General features: G+C 39.8%; 1 protein-coding gene across 1 annotated transcript in view; it reads left to right on the forward strand.

Moving 5' to 3' along the window:
• The window catches only part of LOC134538616 (kinesin-like protein CG14535), a 55,211-nt gene extending 29,840 nt beyond the window's left edge, over positions 1-25,371 (forward strand). Inside the window, exons 6-9 of the mRNA XM_063380047.1 lie at positions 9,178-9,372; positions 13,587-13,725; positions 21,592-21,754; positions 22,574-25,371. Of these exons, the coding sequence (XP_063236117.1) occupies positions 9,178-9,372; positions 13,587-13,725; positions 21,592-21,754; positions 22,574-23,671 (1,595 nt within the window). The 3' untranslated portion in view covers positions 23,672-25,371. The remainder of the gene's footprint in view (positions 1-9,177; positions 9,373-13,586; positions 13,726-21,591; positions 21,755-22,573) is intronic.
• Positions 25,372-26,211: the final 840 nt, after the last annotated feature.

The following is a 26,211-nucleotide window of genomic DNA, read 5'->3' on the forward strand; positions in this document are numbered from 1 at the left end:
CTCACTCTCCTCTTGTTCAATCAGTACTATACTCACTCTCCTCTTGTTCCATCAGTCCTGCACTCACTCTCCTCTTGTTCCATCAGTACTGTACTAACTCTCCTCTTGTTCCATCAGTACTGTACTCACTCTCCACTTGTTCCATCAGTCCTGTACTCACTCTCCTCTTGTTCCATCAGTACTGTATTCACTCTCCACTTGTTCCATCAGTCCTGTACTCACTCTCCTCTTGTTCCATCAGTCCTGCACTCACTCTCCTCTTGTTCCATCAGTACTGTACTCACTCTCCACTTGTTCCATCAGTCCTGTACTCACTCTCCTCTTGTTCCATCAGTCCTGCACCACTCTCCTCTTGTTCCATCAGTCCTGCACTCACTCCCCTCTTGTTCCATCAGTACTGTACTAACTATCCTCTTGTTCCATCAGTACTGTACTCACTCTCCACTTGTTCCATCAGTCCTGCAATCACTCTCCTCTTGTTCCACCAGTCCTGCACTAGCTATCCGCTTGTTCTATCAGCCTGTACTCACTCTCCACTTGTTCCATCAGTCCTGTACTCACTCTCCTCTTGTTCCATCAGTCCTGTACTCACTCTCCTCTTGTACCATCAGTCCTGTACTCACTCTCCACTTGTTCCAACAGTCCTGCACTCACTCTCCTCTTGTTCAATCAGTACTATACTCACTCTCCTCTTGTTCCATCAGTCCTGCACTCACTCTCCTCTTGTTCCATCAGTCCTGCACTCACTCTCCACTTGTTCCATCAGTACTGTACTCACTCTCCACTTGTTCCATCAGTCCTGTACTCACTCTCCTCTTGTTCCATTAGTCCTGTACTCACTCTCCACCTGTTCCATCAGTCCTGCACTCACTCTCCTCTTGTTCAATCAGTACTATACTCACTCTCCTCTTGTTCCATCAGTCCTGCACTCACTCTCCTCTTGTTCCATCAGTCCTGCACTCAATCTCCACTTGTTCCATCAGTCCTGCAATCACTCTCCTCTTGTTCAATCAGTCCTGTACTCACTCTCCACTTGTTCCATCAGTCCTGTACTCACTCTCCTCTTGTTCCATCAGTCCTGCACTCACTCTCCTCTTGTACCATCAGTCCTGTACTCACTCTCCACTTGTTCCACCAGTCCTGCACTCACTCTCCTCTTGTTCAATCAGTACTATACTCACTCTCCTCTTGTTCCATCAGTCCTGCACTCACTCTCCTCTTGTTCCATCAGTCCTGCACTCACTCTCCACTTGTTCCATCAGTCCTGCACTCACTCTCCACTTGTTCCATCAGTACTGTATTCACTCTCCACTTGTTCCATCAGTCCTGGACTCACTCTCCTCTTGTTCCATCAGTCCTGTACTCACTCTCCACTTGTTCCATCAGTCCTGCACTCACTCTCCTCTTGTTCAATCAGTACTATACTCACTCTCCTCTTGTTCCATCAGTCCTGCACTCACTCTCCTCTTGTTCCATCAGTCCTGCAATTACTCTCCTCTTGTTCAATCAGTCCTGTACTCAAACTCCACTTGTTCCATCAGTCCTGTACTCACTCTCCTCTTGTTCCATCAGTCCTGCACTCACTCTCCTCTTGTTCCATCAGTCCTGCACTCACTCTCCACTTGTTCCATCAGTACTGAACTCACTCTCCTCTTGTTCCATCAGTCCTGTACACACTCTCCACTTGTTCCATCAGTCCTGTACTCACTTTCCTCTTGTTCCATCAGTCCTGTACTCACTCTCCACTTGTTCCATCAGTCCTGCACTCACTCTCCTCTTGTTCAATCAGTCCTGTACTCACTCTCCTCTTGTACCATCAGTACTGTACTCACTTTCCTCTTGTTCCATCAGTCCTGTACTCTCTCTCCACTTGTTCCATCAGTACTGTACTCACTCTCCTCTTGTTCCATCAGTCCTGTACTCACTCTCCTCTTGTTCCATCAATCCTGCACTCACTCTCCTCTTGTTCAATCAGTACTATACTCACTCTCCTCTTGTTCCATCAGTCCTGTACTCACACTCCTCTTGTTCCATCAGTCCTGTACACACTATCCACTTGTTCCATCAGTACTGTACTCATTCTCCACTTGTTCCATCAGTCCTGTACTCACTTTCCTCTTGTTCCATCAGTCCTGTACTCACTCTCCACTTGTTCTATCAGTCCTGCACTCACTCTCCTCTTGTTCAATCAGTCCTGTACTCACTCTCCTCTGGTACCATCAGTACTGTACTCACTCTCCTCTTGTTCCATCAGTCCTGCACTCACTCTCCTCTTGTTCTATCAGTCCTGTACTCTCTCTCCACTTGTTCCATCAGTCCTGTACTCACTCTCCACTTGTACCATCAGTACTATACTCACTCTCCTCTTGCTCCATCAGTCCTGCACTCACTCTCCTCTTGTTCAATCAGTACTATACTCACTCTCCTCTTGTTCCATCAGTCCTGCACTCACTCTCCTCTTGTTTCATCAGTACTGTACTAACTCTCCTCTTGTTCCATCAGTACTGTACTAACTCTCCTCTTGTTCCATCAGTACTGTACTCACTCTCCACCTGTTCCATCAGTCCTGTACTCACTCTCCTCTTGTTCCATCAGTCCTGTACTCACTCTCCTCTTGTACCATCAGTCCTGTACTCACTCTCCACTTGTTCCATCAGTCCTGCACTCACTCTCCTCTTGTTCAATCAGTACTATTCTCACTCTCCTCTTGTTCCATCAGTCCTGCACTCACTCTCCTCTTGTTCCATCAGTCCTGCACTCACTCTCCACTTGTTCCATCAGTACTGTACTCACTCTCCTCTTGTTCCATCAGTCCTGTACTCACTCTCCACTTGTTCCATCAGTCCTGTACTCACTTTCCTCTTGTTCCATCAGTCCTGTACTCACTCTCCACTTGTTTCATCAGTCCTGCACTCACTCTCCTCTTGTTCCATCAGTACTGTACTCACTCTCCACTTGTTCCATCAGTCCTGTACTCACTCTCCTCTTGTTCCATCAGTCCTGTACTCACTCTCCTCTTGTACCATCAGTCCTGTACTCACTCTCCACTTGTTCCATCAGTCCTGCACTCACTCTCCTCTTGTTCAATCAGTACTATACTCACTCTCCTCTTGTTCCATCAGTCCTGCACTCACTCTCCTCTTGTTCCATCAGTCATGCACTCACTCTCCACTTGTTCCATCAGTACTGTACTCACTCTCCTCTTGTTCCATCAGTACTGTACTCACTCTCCTCTTGTTCCATCAGTCCTGTACTCACTCTCCACTTGTTCCATCAGTCCTGCACTCACTTTCCTCTTGTTCAATTAGTACTATACTCACTCTCCTCTTGTTCCATCAGTCCTGTACTCACTCTCCACTTGTTCCATCAGTCCTGCACTCACTCTCCACTTGTTCCATCAGTCCTGTACTCACTCTCCTCTTGTTCCATCAGTACTGTACTCACACTCCTCTTGTACCATCAGTCCTGTACTCTCTCTCCACTTGTTCCATCAGTCCTGTACTCAATCTCCACTTGTTCCATCAGTCCTGTACTCAATCTCCACTTGTTCCATCAGTACTGTACTCACTCTCCTCTTGTTCCATCAGTCCTGCACTCACTCTCCTCTTGTTCCATCAGTCCTGTACTCTCTCTCCACTTGTTCCATCAGTCCTGCACTCACTCTCCTCTTGTTCCATCAGTCCTGTACTCTCTCTCCACTTGTTCCATCAGTCCTGCACTCACTATCCACTTGTTCCATCAGTACTATACTCACTCTCCTCTTGCTCCATCAGTCCTGCACTCACTCTCCTCTTGTTCAATCAGTACTATACTCACTCTCCTCTTGTTCCATCAGTCCTGCATTCACTCTCCTCTTGTTCCATCAGTACTGTACTAACTCTCCTCTTGTTCCATCAGTACTGTACTCACTCTCCACTTATTCCATCAGTACTGCACTCACTCTCCTCTTGTTCAATCAGTACTATACTCACTCTCCTCTTGCTCCAACAGTCCTGCACTCACTCTCTTTTCTTGTTCCATCAGTACTGTACTAACTCTCCTCTTGTTCCATCAGTACTGCACTCACTCTCCTCTTGTTCCATCAGTCCTGCACTCACTCTCCACTTGTTGCATCAGTCCTGCACTCACTCTCCTCTTGTTCCATCAGTACTGTACTAACTCTCCTCTTGTTAATCAGTACTGTACTCACTCTCCTCTTGTTCAATCAGTACTATACTCACTCTCCTCTTGTTCCATCAGTCCTGCACTCACTCTCCTCTTGTTCCATCAGTCCTGCACTCACTCTGCTCTTGTTCCATCAGTACTGTACTAACTCTCCTCTTGTTCCATCAGTACTGTACTCACTCTCCACTTGTTCCATCAGTCCTGCACTCACTCTCCTCTTGTTCAATCAGTACTATACTCACTCTCCTCTTGCTCCATCAGTCCTGCACTCACTCTCCTCTTGTTCAATCAGTACTATACTCACTCTCCTCTTGTTCCATCAGTCCTGCACTCACTCTCCTCTTGTTCTATCAGTACTGTACTAACTCTCCTCTTGTTCCATCAGTACTGTACTCACTCTCCTCTTGTTCCATCAGTCCTGCACTCACTCTCCACTTGTTCCATCACTACTATACTCACTCTCCTCTTGCTCCATCAGTCCTGCACTCACTCCCCTTTTGTTCAATCAGTACTATACTCACTCTCCTCTTGTTCCATCAGTCCTGTACTCACTCTCCACTTGTTCCATCAGTACTATACTCACTCTCCTCTTGCTCCATCAGTCCTGCACTCACTCTCCTTTTGTTCAATTAGTACTATACTCACTCTCCTCTTGTTCCATCAGTCCTGCACTCACTCTCCTCTTGTTCCATCAGTCCTGTACTCACTCTCCTCTTGTTCCATCAGTCCTGTACTCACTCTCCTCTTGTTCCACCAGTCCTGCACTCGCTCTCCGCTTGTTCCATTAGTCCTGCACTGTGTCTGACGTCATGCGTGGTCTTGCCCACGGTCCGTACACGCTGGTCGGAATGAATTAATTGTGTGTTACGTCACGGCAGCGAAGAATCACAGTAGGGTGGTGATTACGTCAGTTTTTTGCAACGGGGAGTTTCACAATTTTTTGTCAACAAAAGATTTTGAAAGTTAGGGATTATGTTCGTATGTTTTTCTTGACATTCTGTTAAAAAAATTCTTCGATAAATAAGAATGAACCATATAATCCTGTGTTTTTTTTGACGTGAATACGTCTTTAAAATTGCTTCCATAGTGGGAGGCAATAAAAAAACCCAATGAAAACAAAATCGGGGTTATACAGTTTGGTGTATCTATCATCTCCATCTCAAATTTAACTAAACCACTGGATAACAATAGGATCCAAAGAATTCGTTACGCTAAGTAAGGACTGTGACGCATCGCGCGCGGAAGAGGGGGAAGCGCCGCCGTTTTGAGGTCATTTTGCTGCGTTTCGAGATTTCCGCTTAGTATAACTTTTGACTCAGAGAAGCTACGACACTCGTTTGGTTTCAATCGTCAGCTATAGTCAAAATATATCAATTTCATATATAAAACATTAGTGTTAAATAGTTACAGTGAATATATATGATGTTAAAATAAAAAATTCGTATTTTATATTTTGTATAGAAAATATTACCTGTTACGTACACGTATTCACGTACAACACACAGACGTGTCCTTTGGTAGAACAGAACAACATAACAATCAAGATATTTTGAGTTTCCGGTTCCCGTTCGAAAAACATTTATGAAAACAAATTTAAAACAATCGAAAAACTTTTAACTGCGCTCTATCGACTTCTTGAGAAGTCAGGAGATTCGGACATCGTGTATCTCAATTGTAGACAGGTCAGTTTTTTTTGTGCGACAGTGTGACGTCCTTCACATCAGGATAAGGACATGGAGCGCCCACATGTTCGGACTGTGGTAGACGGGCCTTTATAGGGCTTGGCCACACTGGAAGCGACGAGACAAGACGAAACGAGACACTTGGCAGTAAAACGATGCCTTTTTTTGTATGTGCGTGGCCACACCGAAAGAGACTTGACACGGAGCGACAATTATTAGCGCGACCGTTTCTCAGTTGGCTCAGGAGACGGCCTTGTCGCTTGTCCCTCAAAAATTGACGCAGAAAAGTTTATGAATGCTGTTTATGCGAATAAATTCTTATGAGATAAAGTGATCGTAACAAGAGGGATAAAGTTAAGGAGAGAGATAAACCAATAATTACCCCCTTTCCATCCCATTAAAGGATGCATTTCGATAAATGAAAAAAAACCTAATATTTTCGCGTCGTTTCTCGTCGCATTCAGTGTAGCCAAGTCCTTAGACGCGTTATGAAAAAGTAATGAGAGCGAACTTTAACCCCTCAAAGACCACTATTATAAAAAATTAAGTTAAAAATTTTTCACTAGTGGTTTTATTGTTAAATAGTGATATTATTTACATAAAATATGATTTCAAAGTTTATTCTTACTTTATTATATAAAATTAAATTATGTATCAAATTTGATACACTGGTCAACAAGTGGTAAATATCGCACCAAATATTTAGTGGCAGATAAATTCCTAAAATTGTCCAGATAAGTATTGTAATAAATACAAAAAATAATTTTTTTTCATAAATCCGAATTACACAGAAAAGAATAACTTATTTTGTGTGACTTTTAGGATTTACTATGGTTGTAACAATGCTAACAGTACAATAAATAATACAGTACAATAGGAACACACTGTTGTAGCATTTATTAGTAATTCATCCAAACAATGCAAATTATTTGTGTACATTGGCTCATTGTAACAAAACAAATCTAAAAGTTTTGTATGAAATCCCATTTAGGAATGAAATTCCACAAAACAATTTTTATGTTTCGCGATGCATAAGTGCACCTTACACTTGGTACAATAAAAACTTGTCAAGCCTTTACACAAGACATATTTACATCTTTGCCTGCACTCTTGGACCTTGGGCCAGTGACCGATACCATCCCTCTTCAACACAAATGATGGCAGGACAGCGTCTGATTTTTTCTTCTTCTTCATCATGTACTCGTGGTCTACTGCAGCTTGAGAAGATGATGATCTGCCAAGCTTCTTCATATCGATGCCTTGCTTGCAGAGAAGTTCAGCAACAGAAGTTCTGAAGTACAGAAGATCCAGGCAGTCATTTTTGCAAAGATTTTGGGAGTCGCATTTACGTCTGTACAAAAGCCATTAGTTGACAAGCACAAGTTCAATAAACTGAAAAAAGAAAAGTAAGTAGAATTTCTTTGAGTGGATTTGAATTCGGTAATATGCTATTAGAGCATCCATTAGGTCCACACCTCCCATGAATTTATTGTATGTGGTAACTGCTCTAGGACATGAAACTTCAGTTGAAGCCTTCTGTTTGCTGTCATATCTTTTCACATTGCTAACAGGATATGCAGATTTGAAAGTTGAGCAAACTACTACACAACGATTATCGCACCATTTTACTGCTCTGATATCAATACCATCAATGTTTGTTTCTTTCTCTTCAATGCAACCTCTTCCTTTCTTTTTCACAGTACTGAGAGATCCAATTCCAAGATTTCCGAGTGTTACAAGTAAGCCCTGTGATGAAAACCAATTGTCAAAATACAACAATTAGTTTTGGTGACCTGTAGAACATTCACTGTGGTTAGCAATACAGTCTCTGTCATCATCACTATCGTCAAAATTATTGTCTTCTGAACTGGCGGAACTGCCACTTTCTTTATCTTCCCTGGCACACGACTCATCTGTAAATAAACATGTCAATAACATAAGCAAATGAAAATATATGCATCTGTTTCAAGATCTTATCAGAATTTACTAAATAGTTTTCAGTTATTGAGCCAAAATAGAGTACACTTTAAATTCAAATATCAACCAATACATTGAAATTATTCAATAGTTGATGCAAAATCAAACTAACACCTCATATCTTGAACATTTCATTATTTTAGATCTTAAAAATTTACATAACCTAAAATTGGAAATTTTCCATTGGTGCCCAATGTAACTAATTTGATACATAAACATTTATGTTATTTCAGAACATAAAAATGCATCAAATTATAAACTTCCTACACAGTTAGCTAAAAGTATAAGCTATAAGATGATAATTTTTTATGTAGGAGAAATATTATAATTACCTTTCTTTGGCGAATATCAACTCAGTCAATATGAGAGTATTCTTCACAAGATGGCTGCTATGAAAAACAACAGAGTCATAGATTACACTAACAACAGTATGGCAAAACTTGTGGCTAAAAAATATCACTGAAGTGTTTCTAGACACATTACCAAAGAGATATAATTAATATTTGGGCAAAAAATAATATTTATAAGGTTAAACAAATTATTTATCAAATATGTTACGGTGGAATATATGCGCGCGCACCATGCAATGTAATTTCCACTTGATGAAAAAAAAGCTACTTACAAATAAAAATTATATATGTGATTTTATTACTCGTCCATTTCATTGTGTCTATAAACATTTTAAAGTGTATTCGTGTAAGAAAGGTATTTTCCCGTATGTATAGTTTATTTGCATGATAAATTATTATTTCATAAATAATAAAAATTTGCAAATTAGAATTAACATTCACACTTTTATTGATTTATATTATTAATTAAAATTAATTTTGATTAATTTTACTAAATTAAATAATGAATTTTAGACTAGTGTTTATATAATATTGAATATTTAGTATTTTTATGAATATTTTAATTTGATTGAATTGATGCCTTACCAACCGTATTTATGATATTCCGGTCCTTTTATTATTTTACTTATATTACAATTATTTATATATAAGTATATATATAACTTCTAAGGCACGTGCACGAGCACAAGCTACTATTTTTTTTTGTAAATGTAATTTATAAATTAAATATATTTTGAATTTTCCTGTTTTATAATTGCACGATATATTGTTTAAATAAGAACGAAATAGCTAAAAGGTGTTGTATATTTTCGCTCTGACATTTGGTTACGTTAGAGGTTTTTCTTATGTGATTTTATAATTTTACAGCCAATTGTTTTTAATTTTTTTAAAGCCCTTTTTGTTACAATAAAAACAGATTATATATATATTAACATACACAATATCGACAGTGTCTCCGCTACGCGAGTGTCTAGTGGTTGAGGTATGCAGTGTTGGACCCGCAGCGGAGGGCGAGCAGCCGCCAGGGGCGTACCTGCGCGAGCAGCCGGCCTCGCAGCTGCCCAGCGAGCTGCGCGCGCCCTCGGCCGAGCGCGCCGCGCACTACCTGGCCGCCGCGCTGGCCGCCAGGAGCTCGCCGGCCGCCCACCTCGTGCTCACGCTGCACGTCTACCAGTACAGCGTGGCCGGCCCTCGCGGCGGTGAGCTGCCGCCCCTCGCCGTCACTCGCCCACCCTCGCCGTCCCTCGCCCTCCCTCGCCCTCCCTTCGCCGTCACTCGCAGTCCCTCGCCGCCCCTCGCAGTCCCTCGCCGTCCCTCGCCCTCCCTCGCCGTCACTCGCAGTCTCTCGCCATCCCTCGCCCTCCCTTCGCCGTCACTCGCAGTCCCTCGCCGCCCCTCGCCGTCCCTCGCCCTCCCTTCGCCGTCACTCGCCGTCACTCTCCGTCACTCGCCATCCCTCGCCGTCCCTCTTCAATAAATGACCCCTGTAAACCTACATACATACATAAGGGCAAATGTTTGAATAGCTAACATAGAAAGGTTCATCGTCGGTCATAGATCAGTAATGATAAATTATACTTTGCGCTCTTCGTGTCTAATAAGCACTGCGAGTGTTCTACGTGTAGAAGTCCGTAGCGAAGCACTTGGTTTAAAAGTAAGTTAAATATTAATACTTGTCATATTTTATTTAATGAATTCAATATGGTAAAAAAACTTCAAATCTAGGTTATTCTGCTGTTATTTAAGTGGAAAATTGTATTTGCATACCTTTGGGGAAATGACTGTAAATCAGGACATATATTATGTTTTGTAATTGGTTTCTGTTGGTTTAAGTGCATCTAATTAGGCTACATATCAAATTTATTATAAATTAAACAGTCACACAACATTATAAATGTGTTACATTTATTATCCCATTAGGTTATGCCATTTTTATCAGCTCAGAATATAACCAAATTTTGATACCTTTGTTATTTTAAACATTGAGAATACAAAGACGTGTGAAAGGCCAAGTTTGGAAAACCAAGTTTCAAATTAAGTAAACCTTGGACATCATTAAAAAAAAGTGTATTAAGACAGGAGTTGAATGAGATAGATTGATTAAATAAGTGATCTGTACATATGCCAAAACTGTATGGCCAAAACAATTTTATTCAATCTAAGAAAGTTTGTAATGAAGTGGCCAGTTAACTTTCCTACTACTTTTCCATAAACCACTATGCTATTCAGTAAAGCATCACATTACCCATTAAAAATGTGTAGTAAAATATCAAAATAATTTCAGAATTGACTGATTAATAATAGTTTATCAATCTACTTACTGAAAGCAACCATCAATAAGGCTATTCTAAAATTGTTATGTTACAAATTCTTAACCAATATTAATAACTTCAACCAAATGTCATCTGCTAACTATATTATATTAATATCTATAAAGTGTTTACAGTGTTGCTACGAAGTAAAAGGATAGTCTACTCAGGTTTCCCACTTAGCATGGCTCTTATTAATTCCTACCCCCTCCAGTGTGCACGATGTCATTGGTATCACCACAGCATGATCTGGAATGTGGCGGCGTGTGTCATTTACCTACCGCCTGTCATTCAATCAACTTCCCCTTTCCAGCACGGGTGTAAAATGTGTCTTCATACATGTTATCATGGTCCTAACAGAAAGTTGGCGGCGTGCATAATCTGCCTTCGGCTGATAATTTACCCCACGTTCTGATTCCCAGCTTATGCTCAAAGAGTGAGTTCATCTATACCATTATGGCCTGACCTGGAATATGACAATGTGTGTCATTTGCCTGCAGCCTGTCAATTAGAGCTGTAGCAAACCGTATGTATTCGGTACTGAGTAACGGGTGCACCATCTAGTAACGGGTAACGAAACGTTACACACGGCTGCATCTCGTTACTCGCATTTTTCGTATGTTTTACGCATGCGCGCATATTCGGTGAATTTACGTTACAAAGAACTATGTTTGTTTATTAAGTAAAGTATAATTTGGAAATTCGTCGTTCAAGTTTTTTACTGTTTATTAAAGGTATTGTGTGTGTAGACAAAGTTTGAGATTGGAACAGAAACCACGTAAGAAAGTATTTTTTACAAATTAGAAATATATATGTTTTTGTTTTTTATTATCGCTTATTTTCACGTATTTTTTTGTTCTTTAAAAAGCCGCTCTAATGAGATTTAATTGTTTCTTGGTTAACAAAAACTGTTTATTATCAAATATTGTTAATTGTTTATATTCTATTTATTATTATTTACGCGACGTCATACTGTACGCGTACGCAATACGACTCGATTCGTTGCTGCAACATAACATAGCATGTTAGGCGGTATCAGAAGTAACGAGTAACGTAACGATACGATAGTAACGAGTACTAATTGTTATAGTAACGAATACATACGGGTACGCTTTTTTTCGTTACTTTTACACCTCTACTGTCAATCGTTAACACATCTACACCCGAGTAAGGCTCAAAGAGAGAGTTCATCTATACCATTATGGCCTGACCTGGAATATGACAATGTGTGTCATTTGCCTGCGGCCTGCCAATCGTTAACACGTCTACACCCGAGTAAGGCTCAAAGAGTTATTTCATACACACCATCACAGACTGTCCAGGAACATGGCGGCATGCATCATTTGCCTTCGGCCTGTTAATCAACCCCGCGCCACGAACCCCAGCATGGGCTCAAATATGACTTCAGCCACGGCACCATTGCCGACCATGCAATATTCCAACATTCATAATTACCCTGCAGCCTATCAATCAACACCTCATCTCACCCCAGTAAGTCTCAAAGGGTGAATTCAAGCATGCAATCACAGCCTGACCTGGTATATAGTGGCGTACATTATTTGCAATCGGCCTGTTAATCAACCCCACACCCCATCTCCCGGCGCGGGTTCAAAGAGATACTTCATTCACACCATCATGACCAGACATGTAATATGGCAATGTAACATCATTAGCTTTTGGCCTGTAAATCACCCCCTCGTCTACCACCCGAGTAAGACACAAAAAGTGACTTCATACATGCCATTACAGCCTAACTTGGAATATGGCGAAAAGCATAATTTGCCTACGGCCTATAAATCAAACCGGTGTCTCCACCCCAGTAATAAACAAAGGGTGACTTAACTACGCCGTCTGTGCCTGACCTGGAATATGCCAGCATGCATCATTTGATTTCGGCCTATTAATTAACCCCACATTCTATAATACAGCGTGTGCTCAACGAGTTACTCCATCCACGCCGTCATGTCGTGACCTTGAATATGGTGGTGTACGTCATTTTCCTGTGGCCTGTTAACAAACCCCGTGTCCTGTCCCTCCATTGCGGACTCAAAGAGCAATCTAATGCACACCTCCAAGACCTGACCTTAAATATGGTTGTTTGCATCATTTTCCTGCAGCCTGTCAGTCAATCAACCATTTACTGCCCAGCACGGGATTTAAGAGTGGCGTCATCTGCGTTGCCTAGGCCTGACCTGAAATTTGGTGGCGTGTGTTACGGGCCTGCGGCCTGTCAATCAACCCCATCTTGATCCTTCCTTCAGCACAGGCTCAAAAGAACTTAATACGCACCGTCACAACTTCATGTCTATTTAGGCAAAATTTTCCTAGGTATAGTACACTTTCCGGGCCAAAACCACCCAGTAACTTTGAATTATTTAGTTGTGTTTTTCAAAGTTAAAATATTTGTTAGTATAGTTATTTTGTATAAATTATATGTAAATAATTTTTATAAATCATTACAAATCTCGCTAAAACTCATTTTTTTGGTAGTGTAGATTTGGACTTCTGAGTTATAACATTATTTGGGTAAGGTGTGCATCATTTAAAATGTGTAATTTATAAGTATTAAATTTTTTATACATTAATTAAACATCAACCAATAGACATATACAAAATAGGTTAGCACTGTATAAGTTTTAAACAAATACAAATTCAATCAACATAAACATAGATAATAAATAAGGAAAACAAATTAATGTTAAGTGTGGACACGGATATCCTAGCAATCACACACAACACATTAAAAAGCATATACAATCAAAGCAAATTAAAAAATACAAAAACACAACTACTAAAAAAAATCTTAAAGGAATTGACTACATAATAAATTTACATTACTAATACACATGCTTAGAACATATCCATGAAAATTACTAAAAATGAATTAAAAAATATTATTATTAAAAAGTATTATAATTAATGCAAGAATTATTGCCGAATGGTGGTTATATTCTGAGATTATTATTAACTAAGGTATTTTCCCAAAATGGTGGCTTATTGTTGATGAGCTGTATAGTTAATGCGAGACGGTGCGGTGGTGGTTGATCGCGGACGGAGAGGTTCGGGCGTGCTCGGGAGAGATCGGGCGGTGTCGTGTGCCGCAGCGGTGGCGGGCGGCCGCAGCCGGCTGCACCTGGTGGAGGCGGGCGACTGCCGCCGCGCCAGGGGCAAGGACATGTCCCTGAGCGCCCTGGGCAGCGTGCTGCTGGCTGTCTTCAGCGGCCACAAGCACCTCCCGCACAGGTGAGCGGCTGTTACACCACCGGACCATTGTCTGGAGTAGCTGTTGTAGCCGCGTCCTCGGGTGGATAATTCACCGACGTTTCGGTCGACATTGCAGTCGCCGTCGTCAGGGAGCAGTTACCTACTGGTAGCTGCTCCCTGTTGATGGCGACTGTGAATGTCGACCGAAACGTCGGTGAATTATTCACCCAAGGACGCGGCTACAACCCAGAAGCCAAGCTACTACGGTAAGAATAAGTTTAACGTAATAATTAGATTAAAAAAAAAAAAATAATTACATGTCAAGAGGAAATGTTAGTTTTACTAAAAAAAAAAATATGCTTAAAAATATTAGGCCAACAACCAAAATATTTTAGACACATTTTTATTTCCGTTGTTATAAAATTGAAACAACCACTTATAAAATTAAATTAAAAATGACAAACAGTCCATGTCATTAGTTTTTAGTAACATAATGTGCTTTTTAAAACTGATAGTAAATAATATTGAATTCGTAATATTTTTATGATTTTTGTGGGGTAGGATGCGGCTAGATATTATCTGCCCAGAGCGCTAGCTACCTGAAACCTGTGGATCACGCACGAAAGTCATGCGCAGTAGACATTTACCGCGCTTAACATACGAACAATTTAACTGTCACAACGCAGTTAACGTGATATTGAGAAAAGAAAAATACCAAGGAAATAAAAATTAAACTTATTAGTTGTAAATAAATATAGATAAAAACAATATTAGCGAGTCTTTCACTCGCCAGATATGTGTAATATATAACCACGGTAACGAACAGTCATGCGTTTTCATGTTGCAAATACGAAACTTTGTCACTTTGTGATAAATATTAGCGAATTATGTTTTCAACTAAATTTCTGGACACGAATCACACATGGTTTCCTCACCCGCCACTAGAACTCGGTGCCGCAGCAAATACATCGACTTTTGATTCATTTGATTAGCAGACAGAAATTTCAAACTGTTTAGCGAAAAAGAGTTGAAAACTACTTAACCCCGGCTTTGGGCCTGATTTTCGACAAGGAATTTTATTAAAATACTGCCCACCTTGTTAAAATTTATTTTACCGTTAATACTGTTGCGATTTACCGCGGGTTTGTAAATGATAGCCCGATTAAAGATTTTATTCCACTACACAGTTTTATTGATGGCCACTACTTATGTCACACATCTTATAAAGGCCCAGAATCCTTCCAGAACTACCGAGCGCGGCTGGGGCCAGTCGCGTCATTCCGCGCCAACCCGACGGCAGAAATCTCTCGAAACACGTGTCCGTGACTCGCGTAACTCCGCAGTTGTCAGGTGTCAGTTACGTGTCAAAGGCATGGCGCCGCGCGGGGAGTGGTGGGAAGGAGGGGGGAAAGCGACAATCCTTGTTATCTTCCAGGCACGCGCGGCGCATATCATGTTGCGGCAGTCGCCAGCCAACTCTGCACCTGCACGTGTTCCGGCCTTTCTCACGTTCTTAACAATACTATAAAGTTTTCATTTGCTTTGTGAACTTTAGTTCGCACCATACGCCACAGATATCATCACATGGTTTCACATTTCCGTTCCATGCGAATTATGGTCTATTAACGAAATTACTTGGCTGAGATGTTACACATCAAAATATCTTTTTTTTTTGTGTCTAAGTTACAATACAGTAAGTGTTAATGTATTATCATAGGATGTTAATATATTTGGCAATAGATCTGAAATAACCCATTAAAATACAAATAATTTACCATTTGTACATGTACATGGAAGCAATTCTATCACTACAAATTTATTTTTGGAATAATACTAGTTTTGGATTGTTGAACAGTCATTTATGCTTTTTGTTGTCTCAGTACCTCCAATAGTTAAAGATATTTGTAAACCGTTTCTGGAATTCCTTTCCCAGTATTAACCGAGAAAATTAATAGGCATAGTTATTAAAACAACATAAATTCTAATTATTTATTATTTGATTATATTTTCAACGGTATAAAACAGTTATGCTTCTATAAAACATAATACAAATTTAATATTATGCACCAGTTTTCATAAGCACGATAAGAAATATTTATTTCATGTATGCAAAAAAAACTATAGCAATGTATTGTAAAATTTTGTAGTAATTGTTATTTTTTAGTTTTCTTGTAGTATTATAAAATATTTTTGTGTGGCAATTTATAAATAATATTGTTCGTGTGCAGTTTTATACACTTTTTACCGTCCTTATAAGTTTATTTACATAGTATTACTTAGAATTATAATGTTCGTGTAGGGATTTGTTTATTATTGTTCGTGTAGAGATTTGTATTTCTTTATCATGTAAAATGTATAAAATTAATTTCAATTTTTTTCTATGTATGAAAATTGTGTTTGGAAATGTTATACTGTGTGTCATAAAGAAAACCCGAGAAAGGACGAACGAAAGTTGAATACATAAACACACATTCAGAAAACCAAGCCAGAATCAGCCTGTGTCAAATGTTACATGCATAGACAGCACAGAGCATTCCTTAGATGGAATTAATCAGAACAATATAACTGCACAGACGAACACAATGGGCTGACAAAGACGAGACAATTGCGATAAGAGCAGTAAATACAGACAAAAAAAACGTAAAACATAGCTACTAACAGAGGAATCCAACGATGTTTGAAATCGGATAACAAAACGGAAATACAGCGAAGCTCATTCGACCCCGGTGATGAAATGAAAATCAACATTCTGTCAGCACGACGAAGATTACACAGACGAACATAATATACGTCTTAAAACACAACAGTTGCGGAGTTTCGGCGTTCCCGTCTTCATTAATAATCTTCAGTTCTTTTTTTTTTACTATGACACACTGTAAACTAGTAATGGCGTTTGTCGAACATGAAGTTTTAAATCAGTCAATCAGTCCTCCCCATTGCGAGAGTAATTTAGAGAACGTAGAAGATTCGTGGTCAGAGTCACTCATTACTTCTACTCGCTTCTGGTGAGCCCGTCGTTTCGGCATGCCTTTCATGCATCCATCTTCAAGGGCGATTGGCAAATGAAGGTCTGGTGTTCTAGCACGTTATTTATGCAGGGGAACGCACAGTCAAGCTGTGATTGGTCCCAGTACTTGGGACGGGAATGACCGATCGGGACGAACACACCTAGATGCCGTCTGCGAGGATGCGGAAGCATGGAGGTTTGGCGGAGGAATCACAAGGTGCATGTTTTATCCAAACGTGTGTCCTTTTCAATGAATGTTTGTTGTCACGTCTGTAGCCAGGGCTGAATATTTAATGGTTCAAAACCCCTTGGTCTTATAAGTAAGCATAACATACATATTTCAGGGATGTTTCAGCTCTCAGTAAGCATTAAATTTCCTGAGTTGGTATTTTTATACAAAGATAATTTTTTTATGTGATTGATGTATCGTTGTAGCCATTTAGCCTTATAACTATGTTCGGAATAAATAATTATTCTATGTTCACCGTGCAGCCTGGCCAGCATACCGACCTCGGCTCTTACCTGCCGCGCCCGATGCCTTACAGCCATCCAAAACTGCCTGCGCTCTCCGTAGCAATGTTAAACTGTTAATTACAAGTCAAATAAAAAAATCCCATGTTACACAAAGGCAAATATTAAAAAAAAAAAATCAACAAAGAGTTAGCGTTAAACATCAGTTTTGGTTCGGAAATTGTTGGCAATAACGTATAAATCCCCGCGTAAAAGTTTTTATTTTACTTATTATTGGAACCACGGATTTGCGCGAGCGAGCATAGATATGTTCGGAGCGTCAGTGAATCCCAGGCTTCCTGTAGACATACTGACCATGATGTCGCTAGCCGAGGCTGCAAGGTCTTCCAGTCCCAGGTGGTGCAACCGTTTTCAAGGGCGATCAACAACCGAGGCCAGGTGTTCTGGTGTTAGGCTGCGATATGGCCCTGTATAAAACTGAGCCAGAAAACCAGGCTCCGTTGTTAATCTCCCTTGAAAAGGGCTGCAAAAAGACACGTTGAAACGTAGGGGAACATCATAATTTACAAGGACTTGGTCTCGACCCAGGAGCCAAGAATTAGTAAGCATTTATATTTTATAACCAGTGCATTTAAAAATAACTTAGCGTTTAATAATTCTAAACAAATGAGAGTAGTATAGTAATGGGGCTCCGGCGCCTGGTGCCGAGGCGTGGAACTGGAGCAGATTTCCGCCTTCTTGGTTTGTGACGTCACGAGGGCAATCTAGGATGACCTTGGCCTTTGCCCTTGACACTGGCCCCAGTGGCCATCTTGAATCCGCCTTCTTGTATTATGCCAGTTTTAATTATTTCATCAAATACACCATTTTAATTTGTTTTATGCATCATTTTGGTCTCTAGAAAATTCCGCCATTTAGAATTAAGACATAAATGTTGCAGTTTTACTTACGGACGCCATATTGAAAATCTGTAATTATTATCAGAAGATTTGGAGAAAATTCTAAAATTTAAAAAAAAATAATAAAAACATTCTGCCATTTTATTTTATGCCATTTCGAATTATGATGTAACCCTTGCAATAATATTATGGCCACAATCTTAAAATTCCACAATATTTGAGCTAGAAAATAGAAACAAAAAATTAGTATTTATATAAATTTTATGTAAATACAATTTTAATAAAAGTTAAGTTAAAATCGCACTTATACCATGAAGCTCGGAATCCTCCGTTCGAACCCGGTGAGGTAAAATAAAAATAGTAAAATAGTGACGGAACCTTCCTCCACGGAGACCATCAGCAGACTGACCTCCCACCACCAATATTGAAGCATATATTACATCAGCCATTATGAAATCATGGCAGCCATCTTGGATCCGTCATTGTCTTTTTATCTGCTAGTGTGCTGCCACCATAGTAGTTTAATTTTTACCCACTAGAGTGCAGTGTTTAATATTATATCTACATCTGCCATTTTGTCAGCTATCTTGGCTGCCATCTTGAAAATCTCTAATTATTAACCTAGAAATTTGGGAAAAAAATTCCATCATTCATCAAAAAACTCACTTATTTTGGGGTGATACGATTAATTTCAGTTTTTGGTTCGATTCTTGTTTGATAAAAAAAGTAATGAATTGACAATGATTTAAGTAAAGACCTGAATACATCGATGATTTTTGAATTTTTTCCCGAATTTCTAGCTAAATAATTACGAATTTCCAAGATGGTGGTCAATATGTCATCATCGGCTTATTGGAGGCTGGTATTAAAGTAATTTAAATGTCTTTTAGAACTTTACACCATATTTATTGAGATTATAATACTTTACATAAAATTATTATTTTTTTGCCTTGATCAAGGACATGCACATATCGATTCAAAGAACACATAAATTAATAATTTTTTAAAAAATGAATTTGTGATTGTTTCCCGAATTTCTAGGTTAAAATGAGAGATTTTAGATGGCAGTCAAGATGGCTGACAAAATGGCAGATGTCGAGGTAATAATTAATATTGTATCTAGTGGGTAAAAATTAAACTAATATGGCTGCAGTTCACTCTAGCAGAGGCAAAGAAAATGGTGGGACCAAGATGGCTGCAATGACATCATACAGCCTGACGTAATATATTCTTCAATATTGATGGTGGGCGGTCAATCTAATGGTCTCCTCCGTGGAAGAAGGATCCATCACCATTTTTATTTTGCCCTTACGGGGTTAAACCGGGGACTGTGAGCTCCATGATGTAATTGCAGTTTTAATATAAATTTTATTATAATTGTAGTTAAATAAATTTTATATACATTTCATTTTTTTTCTAACTTAATTACGGATTTTCAAGATGCCGACCAAAAAGGTAAATGAAATGGTTACATCATAATTCAAAATGGCGGAAATTTTTTATTAAAGTTTTAATATATATTTTTTACATTTCAAAATTTTCCCAGTGTGTTTTAATAATAATTACGGATTTTCAAGATGGCGGCCATAATGGTAATTGAAATGTTACATCATAATTGAAAATAGTGGAATGTTTTTATTAAAGTTTATTATATATATTTTTTTAAATTTTTAAATTTTCTCAGTATGCTTTAATAATAATTACAGGTTTTCAAGATGGCGGTAATAACTAAAATTGCAATGCTTATATCATAATTCCAAATGACGGAATTCAAAATGGAGTTAATTATTCAAAATGGTGAATCCAACATGGCTACTGGGGTCAAGTACAAGGTCATCCAATATGGCTGCCGTGATATCGAAATCTAAGATGGCGGACATCGGCTGCAGCCCACACATCCGAATCAGGCACCAGAGCCCCATTCATATACTACTAATGAGAATTTTATGATGGAGTACTATACATAAAGAAATTAAGATATCAATGCTTATATCATGATTTCTATTGGTTAATCGAAATATCATGTTGGCCCTCTGCATAAAACACAATATCGTTATCTACCATTATGATATCACCACATTACACACATCTTTACAGTTATAACAATCCTGTTTTCCTCCTGCAGGATAGGAGAAAGCGAAAAGAAAATGATTTCAATTCGGTATGCTGTTTTTATTTACTTAGGATGCGCTGACCTAATCTTGGTTTATCGGTTTTAGACTAAAGTATGATACGAGTAAATTGACATTCACGCTTGTGACTGGACCTGAGTTAGCTAATGCGAAGCATCCTTCCAGGCTACATAATCATCCGGCACTGTGTCACATGATATGGCTCTCGATAAGAGTTTGTCGGGAGTGGACAATATTGTAGTCCACCTCCTTCTCATACCAAAGAAATCCTAAAAAAAATGGTTATCTGTAAAGTCGGTTTACGGACGATAGTTTAACGTGACAACGTCATAACAAAACATTAATGAAATGATTGCATACTTTTATGAATAAAATTAAATCATTTTTATTGAATTATCACTATTTTGTATGGATACAAAGAAGGAGTGAAATGAAATGTACAATTTAATTGATAAATAAACTTTTATTTGCACTCATTAATTCAAATATGTTTATTACTTTAACGAAGAAATTATTTTAACTATAACGTTTATACATGTTTGCTATTTAACTTCTTCCAATCTGTGTTATTCTGTTAAGGATAGGACGATGATAGGAAAATTAGGAAACTAATGGGCGTGTTTCAAGTTTAATGTGCCTCGAAAAAGTCAAATCGATGGTTGTTCCAATCGAGTGGAAGAGAGATAGATGCGGCGCAAGCGTACAATGAGCGTAACGGGACAAATTGCAACGGGACAATGCGCGTAACGGGACAATGAGTCATCCTTTTTCGTGAGTACAGCCGGCGTTCATCGATTTATTAGACGTTGTCACGTCAAAAATAATAATAATATTTTCACCAACAAAGAAAAAGAAATTGAAAGCAAACAGCAGCTCAGGAGGTTCTATCCCACGCGAAATGAAATTCTGCATACGCTTCTTCCTCCACTGTGCCAAGGACGTTTGAAAATAGCAGAAGCAAGAGATCAAGGAAATATGCAGATGGAGAATAAGGTCCGGTTCTTGACGAGAGAGGTGAATCCAAACGAGGAGGAGGATGTTTCAGTGTACTGCATGTACCAACATGGCGGCCGTTTGTTTACAAACTTATCAGCTCTGCCTGTTTTGGCGGTTAAATTGGAGAAAAATGGTAGCTCATTACTATTGTATCATGAAGATTTTTTTTTGGACTTTTAATATATATGCATATAAAAGTATTAACGAGTAATACTTTGATCTAATTTTCTTCCGAACAGCTTAACTACAGTCGGTAGGTTAGAACAGCTGATACAAATTCAAACAAACGTCCACCATATTGGTATGTGAAAATCAGAAGAAGAAGAAGAAGAAGAAATGTAGAAAAAAGGCTTCATGTCTGAAGGCTGATACTCCTAATCACTGGCCTCGGTCTGTGCAGGGACCACAAGCTGACGCAGCTGCTGAAGGACTGCTTCAGTTCCCTGATGTGCCACACGACGGTGGTGGCGCATGTGTCGCCCTTGTCTTGCCACCACGCGGACACGCTCGCCACCTTGCAGCTGTCTGCGAGGCTGCACCGCATCAGGCACAGGAAGATCAAGGTAACCAGGCTGTGGCAGTGCTCAAAAAACACGGGAGGCTGTTTTTTAGTCCAGCGTCATGTTTGCGAGACACCCAAAACATCAGCATAAGTTTAGTGTTGTTGTATTATGAAAACAGTTTTATATGATCGCATTTTATGGAAGTGACTGTGTTGAACTATGCGAATTCTAATTCGTACTTATTAACAAAAATAAATTGTGGTCATTTCCAAAATATTTTGGGTTTTGCAATATGATGATGGTGGAATAGAAAGTGACTGCATACATGTCACAACATGCCATCTCCCGAAAATCCCTAATACCAAGAAGATAACAACCTTACATATTTCATCTTGGGCCAGTGAATATATTTATTTAATATATGCTTAACCAATATGGACTTGGAGCATTGTTGGCGAGTGTTATGTTTTTTGGATCCTAACTCCTGCATGACTTAAATTTGTGTTCACAAATTTGTCAAGTGTGTGTGTGTAATATTGGATGTTATGTTGCTGTTATTCTTACTGTATAGCTATTTGGCACACTGTAAACTCAACCTTAAAGTAGATAAGTATTATAGAATCGTCTCTAGCCAGAATGCTGTTTTGCATGTAAAAATATTATTAATAACCAGCAGCTCCTATAATTTGACTTACAGTGACCTGGAATAAATAGAACAACCACTGATTAAAATGTATAAATTCTCTTGAGAAAGTGGTGATTAGCTTTTTTCTGATAAGCAAATATTTTTTAAAAGATATTTTCGATGCAGAGCATCTTGTGAATAATTATTTTTTAACATGTGAATCGTTATTTTATGTGTTTCTTTTCTAATTTCAGTTCTTCGGGCCGTCCGTGATCTGCAGCTACAAGAAGCCAGATAGCAGCCAGCCCACCGAAGGCAGCGACGTGGAGCCTTCCAGCAGCGAGCAGTCGGCGGACACAGTCATCTACCTGGGGGCGACCGACGACGCCACAGACGGGGAACATCCTCCGACACGCGCGTCCAACCTCGGGACCAAGGACTCCAGGTGTCTCTCCGGGAAGACATCCACAGCCGCCAAACACGAAGAAAACAAGCCCGACGAAGTCGCTGAGAACGGAGCTGCTGTCTGCGGTGACCAGAAACCGCCGGGGATGAAGAACGCGAGCTGCAGGAGTTTTCCTGCCAGGGTCGGGAGGAACCCTCTCACCAGGTCGCTGTCGCCGAGGAAGAGTGCTCTGCTGGGCGAGGACCCGGCGCCGCTCACCAGCGACGAGCAGTGGGTGGACGGTCCGCGCATCCCCAAGTCTCGCGTGGCGGAGGCGCTGGACCTGCAGGAGGAGACCTGGGTGGACGGGCCTCTGCAGGACGGCGGCGCACCCGGCTACGGCTTCATGGACGAGCACAAGGAGCTGATGATCCGCAGCTGGGTGGAGAACCAGACGAGCCACACGAAGAAGAGCGCGGATGCCAGAGCTCCCGAGGGCAGGGACGGACCCACCGCCACCGACGCGGCGGAGAGAGGCGACCAGAAGTTGACGTCACCGGACACCGGTACCAGCCTGGTGCCGACAAGTGCAGTGGTATCAAATCGCATGGTCACGACGTCACCGGACACCGGTACCAGCCTGGTGCCGACAAGTGCAGTAGTATCAAATCGCATGGTCACGACGTCACCGGACACCGGTACCAGCCTGGTGCCGACAAGTGCAGTGGTATCAAATCGCATGGTCACGACGTCACCGGACACTGGTACCAGCCTGGTGCCGACAAGTGCAGTGGTATCAAATCACATAATCACGATGACACGCGACTCGGCGGACAGAATATCACAGCTGAACAAAGGACACTCTTCAACTCCAGAGACTTTGGTTGCATACAATGATGAGGTTATGGACACGAACTCTCAAAAATCCGGCAGAGAGATAAGTATTGGTAAGTTGAACAGATTTTAAAGAAACATGAATGTAATATTATGAGTTTTCTCCATTCAACTTGTGTCCTGGATAGTATCCAACTATTCATGCACAAACATTTTAATACTGATATGACAATGGTAATACATAAATTGTCTCGTGTGTTTAAAAGTATACCTAATCGTCTCACGCTTCAGGACAGTGTTTAAGACTTATATTAATCACAAATATGCATTTGCTGCAACAAGCCAAGCAATGGCCTATCTTGAGTCTGTGGAGGCACTTCCGTGTTAAACAACAGTTTGGATTTTAGGAAAGGCAAGTTGCTAGGATATAAAGAAGGTTTATAATTTTAAATTTAAATTTTTGGATTGGAATAATCATTGATTTTAAAATAATATTTTACAAAGAATTTATAAAGTTGTACAGAAACAACTTTAGCTGACTGCCCTTTGATTTCTAGATGTTAATTTTAAAACATAAGCTATGGTTTATTCCATACTAATTTGAATCAATGAACTTAATTGAAAGGTATAGAATAATTAAGACGGATAGATTTTAAGCAGAAGGTGCCAAATTGATTTGAACAGTTTTCAGGATAATACCATTTATATACTCTTATCTTGAAAATTTGAATTACCAAGACCAGAACATAGTTTCTAACGTCAGTACTATAACAATTGTAGTCATTCTCAATACTAAACACTTATGGCTTGACAGAGAAAACTATTTTAAACAGTTAGTCATCATGAACTAAGTACAAGTATTCCATTGAATTGTATATAGCCTACTATGCCTTACGGGGGATTATGCCTCATCATCTAGGATTTTTCCAAGTTTTCGCTGTAACTCTAATTTTGAACTATTTATCCCACAATTGGCATGTCAAGGCATAAATTAATTTTCTCAAACATTCTATACCTTATTGAAACCATATATTTACTAACAGACATGTGCTTAGCAATGGCGTATGTCCAAAAGCTTACATCAAGTCATGCACTCCCATTGCACAAATATTTCAAAGATAATAACATACTCTAGTAGAAAAATAACTTATTTCATTCGGACGACTAAAAATATCGCGATAATCACATCAGTTCACAAGTGTTGACTTCAGCAAGTAGCCAAAGTTAAGTTCTGTGCCATGTCAACCCAAAAAATTTAGCACGGAAGCTTTATGGCAAGTGGTATCAAAATGTTTGAGTTAGCAAGATGGGAAGGTTTATCCCCCTTAAAGAAGGCCAATTCTGAAAAGTAGCGATAGAAAATTGTTATGGTTTAAGTTTTGTTTAAACCAAGATGGCGTCTTGTGGTCAGTTTCTATGTCCTTTATTCAATAAAATTGTATTGCAGATGTTTCAACAGACCACTTCGACGTGCGGCTCCGCATACCAGTAGCCGAGAAGTCTTCTCGGCAGAGCCCTCTGAAGTCGAGCGCCGAAACTCGCGTGCTGCAGAGTGACGACAGGTTCATCGCCGAAAACTACGACGACGAGTACGAAGTATTCGAAGTTGCAGAGACAGCAGAGGTGGTCTCCATGCAGGACTCGTGTTTGCAGGTATGCATGTCGGTGCTGTCTTTCAGCATGTTTCAGTGTACCACATGAAGCAAATGATTACTATCGCAATAAATAATTGCCCGCAGTTTAATAAGGTTGGAGTGGTGAAGTCGTTGAGATATTATTTTTCCTCCACTTGTGCTAGGAAGAGGAAGAAATTTGAGAAAAAAAGAAAAAAAAGATATATATTTGAACACGTGTAGCCATAATTGAAATTGCAATTGTTACAACAGCTCACCTTGCATAACCCAAAATAAAAACCTTTCTTCACTGATATTTTGCAAATTTTTTTCCAAACTGGGAGGGGGGGGGGAGGAGGAGAAATGTGTCCCCCATATACACCCTTCCCCGCGTCCGCAACTGTGTGTAGCAGTTTCATCACTAAGGCCTAGGTACATTCGCAAAACAGCGCATACCGCAGAAGGGATATGTACACAAACAGATAGGGCAATAGATCCTTATTGCGTATCCAGTTTTATTTTAAAAAATAAATATTAAAATAAGAAAAGAAATTGGGTGTGTTTGTGACGCAAAGCTGTAGGTGTACCGAAATACATTTGACTTTGAAAATAAGTATAAAACTTTGAGGAACATCTGTTCTGTGTAGCAAAATAAGATAATTGTATTTTAACGTACACTATTAAAATAAGGTAAGCAGTTAAATTGTTTATGATTACATCCAAAAGGAACAGCAACCACAAGACTGATCGTGTGTGGGGAGACTTCAGTTTAGTCCAAACTGTCAGTTCAGTCTGTTCGTTCCAAACCTAGCACCTGGACTGATCGTGTGGATAGATGACCTCAATTCAATCCAAACTGTCTTTAGACTCAGATTATTATCGCCCTGTCTCACTTAACAGGCAGCACATACCACATTGGAGCAGTCTGTCAATTATACTTAAGCTAGTTGGGTGAAGAGATTTAACAGCTTGAAGACAAACGCAGAAATTTCTCGATACACATCTTATCTTGTTTGGAACATTTTAAGATCCATATCATACGAGCGGATTTAAATGTTTA

Source organism: Bacillus rossius, chromosome 13, assembly GCF_032445375.1.
Source record: "Bacillus rossius redtenbacheri isolate Brsri chromosome 13, Brsri_v3, whole genome shotgun sequence".
NCBI lineage: Eukaryota > Metazoa > Arthropoda > Insecta > Phasmatodea > Bacillidae > Bacillus > Bacillus rossius.